An 8260-nucleotide genomic window follows, 5' to 3' on the forward strand; every position below is an offset into this window, starting at 1 on the left:
GAAGTCAGAGTTTTAATTTATCTTCTAACTATGGTATATAAATTAGAACTCTGCAAGATGATATTTTTTTTCGCTCTCCTCTTCTCGCACATGACTCGCTCTGCGCTCAAAGCGTGTTTACCCCCGCCTGCTTTTGTATTGTTTTAAAATCGACACCTGCTCTACAGGCTTTTATGATTTGCATGAATCCAATATTATACCGCATCATTTGTGTCTCAACCATGAAATTCATGAAATCCAAATTATGACAAAAAATTTAAGACAGTAGAGTGATCAGTGCTACGTAAGCAATTTCGAGGCAAACTTAGCGCGGACTTTAAAAATATCAAGACACGAAAACAACCATGGAGGCTCAATACGATCGCCTGTTGTTATGTAAAAAGGTCTATTAGACAAACCAAAAAAAAGCCTCCAGCAACAATATCCGTAATATCCATAGATCTTCTGCACCTGAAAAAAGAGGTCGACAGAGAAAAAGCACCGGGGGAAAGAAGTCGATATATTTGAAAGTTTACATACTCAGATGTCAATCTTGTTGACGTTCTATTTTATGACATAACTTTTTGGGGTAAGAAGAAAGGTCTTTTGAACGAGATTCTTCTCGTTTCCCTAGGAAGAATTTCCAAAGATTAGGTTGAAAGTTGCCGTTCTTATAGCCAGTTGATGGAAGTTAGGGGGCAGAAAACAAACATTTGCGGAAACCGCAATGATCGGCAGGTGGAATTTCACATAGTGGAAAAACTGTGGGTGATTACACCGTGGCAAACTAAGCAAATTAAAAAAAAAAAGAAGAAAAAAAAAAGAGAAAAAAAAAGCCAAAGTACCGCAAGGGAGCATCTCCTTTTGCAGCGTTTTAACTCAAGAACAAATACCGTTATGTTAATACGAACTATAGCAAACGGCGGTTCGACCACTGACTATTATTTCATTTAGGATTTCTAGTGATCTTGGAGGCAGAAAACAAAAAGACTCTCTATGAAAACATAACGCAGGAGCGCGTCTTAATCAGGTTTTAACTCTATGGCGCCATCCTTAATAATGGAACATCTAAGAGGCGAAATCCAAGAAAATTAGCTAATACCTAGGTTATTACGGGAGTATTTAAATATTTGTCCTATTGATTGAACTTCCTGTGTAAAATATAATCCTAGTACTAAAAAAAAAAGGAAAAAAATTCAAAGGAAACTAAACAAAACTTGGCATTTGTGATTCCATTATCTAGAAAGTCGAGTGAATTTATTTAAATAAAAGGTAAACTTGTCAAAATATGCTTCTCACCCAACTTTGCTTATTAATTCATCCGCCTTCTCCTTCTCACTAAACCACTCGCACAATCCATGATAAAGACAAGTCGCTTTTCACAATGTTCACAATGCATCCTTATGAACATATTTTTGATAACGCCGAATAAAATTTATTTAATTATAGGTTCTATTCCGTGCTGAAAAGAAGTAGATTACGAGAAAACGGTGCAGAAACAAAACAAAACGACACAAACGAAAAGTCGAAGGATTATTCCGTCAGTTAACTTGGAACATTTTCGATTTTAGCGTATTCTTGTCATGAGCTAGTCTGATGAGTAGGAATTTACGGTTATTGTAGATGTTTAACTATCTCATCCATCCAAATAATAAAGAGAATCCATGACTAGAAATCAAAAGTTACAGAACATTTTCACGGAGCTCTAGCACGCGGCAGTCGACTGTTTTTCACTGCAATAACTCTTAGGCGGAAGTTAAATGTCAGGCCAAAAGGGGGAAAATAAGATTCGTATCTTTCTAATTTTATGGAGAATTATTAGCATAATGTTTTTCCCATTTGCTCTCCTGGTTAATCTAGAAAAATCGATCTTCAGACTTTTTCTTCTGTCTGGTGAAGAAATCAATCATCAATCAACTTGTGAGGACGTCCTGTCAAGTCATTTCAATGGTTTCGTTATGTGGACTCAATGCATTAATTACGGACTGGCACATAGACAAAATATATTATATTGGGAAGAAAACAGTAAGGTAACTTTCAAGTTTCCTTTGTTGAAAGGGAGTCAGGAAGATGGAGTTACAAACCAAATTTTGATGCGGACTTTTTACAACAGCTTACACGTCTTTTAAGAATTCAGCCTCAGAGTGCGATCTGAAATATGAAGAATTCGATTTTTTCCTGTCATCTGTTACCCCTATGCCTTCTGTTTTCGGCTTCTATCAAGTCGCAAGGTCAGTTTTTAAACGGTAGCTACGAAGAGAAAATTATTCTTCCCTTATTATAGTTGGCGTTTAGCGCCTGCTGTTTGTTTTAAGAGCTGTTTTAGCTTTTCACCTTCATCGTTGAAACTCTAGGCACAATAAAACCGCATCTTTTAGATGTCACTTCTTTCAAGTGCTCAAACAGGTGAAATTCGAGGTGGTAAAATTGATTATAAACATCAGTTTATGCTGCTAAACTGCTGGTAATATGCGTATTTTCTGGGACTGTTTTGCTCTAGACTTCTATTACTCGCCATTTTAGCCCATTTTTAGTGAGTTTGTTGTTTGATTTTTTATGTTCTTAATGAATAACAATGAATAGTTTATACTTAAGAATAGTTCATCCTCATTCGTACAGCTCATCTTTGCTCGCACCGGTATTTTCAAGTCAACTTTTCTTCAAATAAATACTCAATTGCTTTCATGCCCAAGGAATATAAATATATTTCTGACTCTTAATCGATATGTAACCTTTGTAATAGTGATCCAATCGCAGAACGAGAAGTCTTTAAATGAAGCTGTAGCGCAATAAAGACTGCAAAAGTTCTCTGTTAGTGTGGGCAGCTTAACCTAACCCTAAGACGCGTTTCGTCGACGTATTAATAATAGATGTTCTGCGGGTGGCAGGACAGATAGATGCGACCGAGAAATAAAACAAAAACACCTTGAGGCCAAAATAAACCGAAGAGGAAGGAAAATGGATGAATGGGTTAAAATGAGGAATGTGAAATATCGAGACATTATCATTGTATTTTATCAAGAAAAATATAAACTGACAGTATTTAAATTATCAGTATCATCATCTTTTTTTATCTACTAATCTTTTTGTTTATTTATGAATTTTTTAAAATTCCCAAGACTTCTCTGACACAGACCAATGCCGCATTTTGGAGTTTACGCCTGAAAAAGCATTTAACGGCAAACGTCTCATAAACCACGTGATTCGGATCGTTGAGGTTATGAAAAAGGAGTTTTGTGAAAACGTGTGTTTTATGGAACCCAACTGCGTCAGCATTAATCTTGAAAAACGAGTGGATGGAAATGGAAACTACAAATGTGAACTGAATAACGCTACTCACGAAGGACATGAAGACGAGTTGAAGAAGGACGAGAATTATTTCTACCATGCAGCTGAGGTAGTTGCCACTTCATTTAAAATTTACCATTTCATAAGAGCAAATACTTTTATGGTTATAACATCAAACTGATGCAAAATTTTAAATTATTGCACTTTTGTATTAATATCTGGCATCATCAATTTTGTCATCATCAAGATTATCATCATCGTTATCGTTATAATTATCACTAACATTTTCATTACTATTATCATTATCATTACATTTTCATCACATCATAATTTTCATCATTATCATCATTATCATTGTTACCGTGTAACAAACTAAGCACCCTTTTGTTTCTAGTTTAGTTTTATCTATTAGCCTTATAAATTTAAATGAGAGAGATAAATCTGAAAATAGTCAATTGCCAACCAATTTATTTTCATCATGGTGATACATATTTCTTCCTTTTTGGCTTCAGAGCGCATGCGTTAAAAACCATTGCAAGAACAACGCCACCTGTCAAAGCGGTTTTACCGACAAGGGATTTCGCTGTATGTGTACTGCTGGATTCAAAGGTCAAAACTGCGACCAAGGTAAACCTCAGTATCATTTGGTTGATCAAAACTTACAAAACGATCCAGAGTCGTGTAAAAAAAAGATTGTCTTTCAGCAGACGCAGACTAAACATGCGGAGTCTACCCATTAAGTGGATCTTATCCAGAGAAATTGCATGAAAAAGCTAATTCTAGGCCGTGTTTATTGTTTCCTGAAATTAAGAGCGTATTCGTTTGGCAGACAAAGGCAATGCTAGATGATTATCTTTTTGATCGAATGTTGAAAGATATTGAATATGTTATTGACAATTAAGATAAAGAAACATTTTCAGATGTCAATGAGTGTACCGAGGGATCACATGGCTGCAGTGCTGATGCTGTGTGCATCAATACCGAGGGATCCTATAACTGCTCGTGTAAACCTGGATACTCTGGAGATGGACGAACATGCAAAGGTAAACTTGACTAAAGTCTTGCATTGCTTTGTAAAACGAAAGAAAAGAAAGTATTCCCAATAACGTTTAAACTTTTTACATGATCGAATTGATCATGTGTTTTCCCACTTTTCAGATTGCAAATACACAACAATCTACTTTGTTCACAGCACACGATAAAGTTATCACTTTTCACCACCTTACTCCTCCCCTCGCTCCGCCTAACTTCGATTTAAGTACTTGGTTACAGATTGAAATAAATAAATAAATAAAAAATACTACGAGATCTTCTTAAGCAACCAGCATTATTCAAAAAATTCACTCACATCGATTGACATTTAGTGACTTAGAATTGATCAGTTTTGAACTAATCTTAAACATCCAGAGCAGTGCGCGTATCAGGATAGGTACATCATCAGATTGGGCTGTGCATTCATAAAATCTGCAATATGCGCATAACCTTTGATATTCTGTTCTTCATCTTATTATAGGTCTGGTCTTTCATTCTTGTAAAGAGATTTTAGAAAACCAAGGGTAAGTCATTATTGATAATTCTTATCGATAGCTTGGCTGGAGTTGAGGAGTAAGAACAAAAATAATATACTACGGTAAAAACTCACCATCACTGCCACCTAAGAGATAGAGGAAAAAGACGATGAAGAAAGGATGCTTTAATACAGAGGTTGTGGTGTGTGATAACACCTTTTATCGTATCTCCCAGTTAATACGTACGCTATGATTGGTCAGTTTAATGGGCTGTATTTCACTGTACGGCCTACTAAATTCAAAATTTTGTTTGAATTGAAATCTTCGCCCTCTATTACCTCTATTAGAACTCAGAGGTATCTTAATTATCTTACTAATCTCTTTTTCTTTGTCGTTGCTATAAGTTACGGAATCTCGTTTTTCCCACTCGGATTTAAGGGCCCACGCTTGATAAATACTTAGTCCATAACCTACAGCACAGACCTCGCACTCAGTTAGCAAGAGGTGTTTAACTTTGAAGCATAGATAATTTTCTCATAGAAAAGCGTTGATGGTAGCAATCGAGAAATCCGTTGTAACATTTAACGTATTTATAAGAATAGAAATCAAACAGTAAAAAAATGCCAACACTACAGATTGAGTAATAATATCGACGAAGACAAAAGATAAGTATTTCTCTTGTGTAAATGAGTCTATCAAAGGTTCTCTGGAGGAGCACGCTGTCGATTATTTGGTTTATTTTTTAATCAGTTCTCTGCTATCAGGTCTATCTAGGAGACCTTAAAAAGTGTTATTATGTAATAATAACAATTTTTATTGAAAAACAATTTGACGAAAATTATCCGGATGAAGGCGGTGCGCAATAGCGTAAGTTGGGCCGCAAAACGCCGTACTGCCCTGCGCTGTTAGCTCATGCAAGAAAGAGGATAAAAGGAGGAGATGCATGGATATGCTTAAGTTTCATGAAATTCTCGGTCCGTACGCCAAATACCTTCTATCCGGCCTTCTTACTCAATTAAAAAAAGCTATTCTTTCACTTACTCAGAAGAAAATTAACAGTTACGCGGAGTAACACGTAACACTAAGAAAAAATGGCTTTACCACAGGTCACAAGAAAATAAAACTTACCCAATTCTAGTGAATAATAAGAAGATCTCTGTTTACTGTCACATGACTGATGACCTTGAGGGTTGCAGAGGTGGAGGATGGACGTTGGTCATGAAAATCGATGGCACAAAGGTATCTCGTCTCTCCTCATTCTTACTCGTAAGCCAGATGTTCGCTTTAGAGAAAACATCTGGCATGTGACTTATTCATGAAAAAAGTTATCAAACGTTTGTGCAACAAAAGGTTAAACCATTTCTTGATCTAATTATCATGCACACCACGCGCTCGAATCGATATTTGCAATACAATTGCCGTAGCTATCTGCCATTTGTACCCCCTTACCATGAACTACCTAGAAGAGATCATCATTACTTTTCAGGCAAGACATCTTGAACCTCGAGTTAAACAGATTAATTACGTTCCCCACTCTTACCGTAAAACGTTTTGATCGATACCACTCGTTTTAGTTCTTATTGCCTCTGAATTCTACCATCAATCAATTTTATTTCAAATTTTCCATCTTTTAGCCAACCTTCCACTATGATTCCCAACGTTGGAGTAACATGGATGACTTCAATCCTCAAGGAGGGGAGAATGGGTTTGATTCACAAGAGACCAAGCTACCGACCTACTGGAACACGTCCTTCTCCAAGATCTGCCTAGGAATGAAGCTCGGTAATCTGCTCAGTTTCATTACCATCCGGAAGCAAGCCAGCTCTTTGTACTCTGTGATTGCGGACGGGCAATATCGTGTAACGTCACTGGGTCGTGACACGTGGAAGTCGCTGATTGGCTCTGAGGCCTCCCTACAAGAAAAATGTAATAAGGAGGGGTTCAATGCTTTGGCTAAAGAAGGGTTTTCCAAAGCAAGAATTGGTATCATTGCAAACAGTAAAGGTTTTTGCAACACCTGTGATTCCAGAATTGGCTTTGGCACAGGTGGGACTGGTGACGACTCAAACACTTGTGGGAACGAGGCAAAGCACGGAGGAGATAATGGAGACAAACACATCAAAACTATTGGGTACATCTTGGTTCAGTGACAAGGAAATCAATCTAATCTCCAAGATATGGAAAGAAAAAAAACTAGTAAACAACACCAAAGGATTTGCAAATATATATATGTAGCATAAGGAGCATAAAGAAATTTGACGCCGAGTCTGAATTGATTTAGTTTAAGGACGGAGCTAACTATAGCTAACCATAGTCTATACTCTCTATTCCCATGGCTGCAGCTGAATACCTTTACAAGACGATGATTTAACCTATTTTTGACTACTGTAATGTTGCTTGTTGTTTCAGAACCACCTTATCTAACTAATTATACTTATTTTAATGCCTCTTTACACACAGTTTCGACTGCACGTTGTAATGACATTCGTATTCCGAAAGTCAACCTTGTGGTTGCTACTAGATCCCTATAAAGTACTGGTGCGATGGAATTTAACGGTCTTCCTTGTCATATTAAAACAAAGAAATTCCTCACTGAATGCTCAAGGGAAACTAAAGACTTTTTCCATAATTAGATGATGTGTTTATATGTATGTATGCTTCTTTTTATATATTTCCGGCCGTGTGACAGTCCCTAATGAATTTTTATCTGTACCCCTTTCGTTTTTTTACTCATGTACTTTAATAACAGGACCTCCTTTGATACCAGTGCTTATTACACAAATGGGGTTATCCTGTTTAAATATGATTATGATTATGATAATGATGCTGACGATGATGATGATGGCGATGATGATGATGATGTTGATGATGATAATGATGATGATTATATTGTTACCAATTATTTGATGTTCATGCAAATTTACAGTGACCAATGATAGAACTTATAGCGGAACTCCAGCGTAGCCCCATAATTATACGAAATAGTCAACCCATCAAGCCGAAAAAATTTGGTTGTACGACCGTACGACCGTACGACCGTACAAGGTGCTACTTTTAGCATGCGCGGCCAACTGTACCACGGGCACTATGTTAGCCATTATGTAATAGAAGGGCGAGGAAGGAGGTAATGGCGCGATTGAAGCGAGTCCAGAAAATCGCGCAAGAAAGTTAGAAAGGACGCCAAAATAGGCAGAATACGGCGAGTATCTAGCGAAGAGCAACGCGAGAAGGAAATACAAAGTCGCTCCTGAAAACAGATTGAAAGAGGTCATCAACAAAGAGAAGCGAACTACAAAGGATCCGCAAAGGAAGAGGAGGTAAGTCGTCTCTTATCTGGGTTTTCTCTTACGCTAAGACCCAGAAAAAATTCAAACTTCTATTTTAACCAATCGTCGTTTGATACTAGCTTCAGTTTTTGATTCAACTGCTCACGTTTCGGTTAAACATTGACTCTGGCATTCATCGTTTAAAAACCCTCACGCCGG

At 37.1% G+C, this 8260-nt stretch overlaps 1 protein-coding gene across 1 annotated transcript; it reads left to right on the top strand.

Annotated features, from left to right (window-relative positions):
* The first annotated feature begins 2000 nt into the window (after positions 1 to 2000).
* Positions 2001 to 7404, top strand: LOC131787196 (uncharacterized). The gene is made up of 7 exons (XM_059104282.2): positions 2001 to 2210; positions 3099 to 3376; positions 3780 to 3894; positions 4188 to 4310; positions 4781 to 4823; positions 5882 to 6014; positions 6410 to 7404. Exons 1-7 carry the CDS (start codon positions 2138 to 2140, stop codon positions 6923 to 6925), a joined length of 1281 nt encoding a protein of 426 aa, XP_058960265.2. The 5' UTR covers positions 2001 to 2137; the 3' UTR covers positions 6926 to 7404.
* Positions 7405 to 8260: the final 856 nt, after the last annotated feature.

Source organism: Pocillopora verrucosa, chromosome 7 (assembly GCF_036669915.1).
Source record: "Pocillopora verrucosa isolate sample1 chromosome 7, ASM3666991v2, whole genome shotgun sequence".
Lineage (NCBI taxonomy): Eukaryota > Metazoa > Cnidaria > Anthozoa > Scleractinia > Pocilloporidae > Pocillopora > Pocillopora verrucosa.

Bases quoted from the DNA above. Each gene is read 5' to 3' on its own strand.
- LOC131787196 (XM_059104282.2), top strand. From the start codon at position 2,138: ATGAAGAATTCGATTTTTTCCTGTCATCTGTTACCCCTATGCCTTCTG. The intron at 3,377-3,779 runs GTAGTTGCCACT...TTTTGGCTTCAG, and splicing joins ATTTCTACCATGCAGCTGAG to AGCGCATGCGTTAAAAACCA. The intron at 3,895-4,187 runs GTAAACCTCAGT...AAACATTTTCAG, and splicing joins AGGTCAAAACTGCGACCAAG to ATGTCAATGAGTGTACCGAG.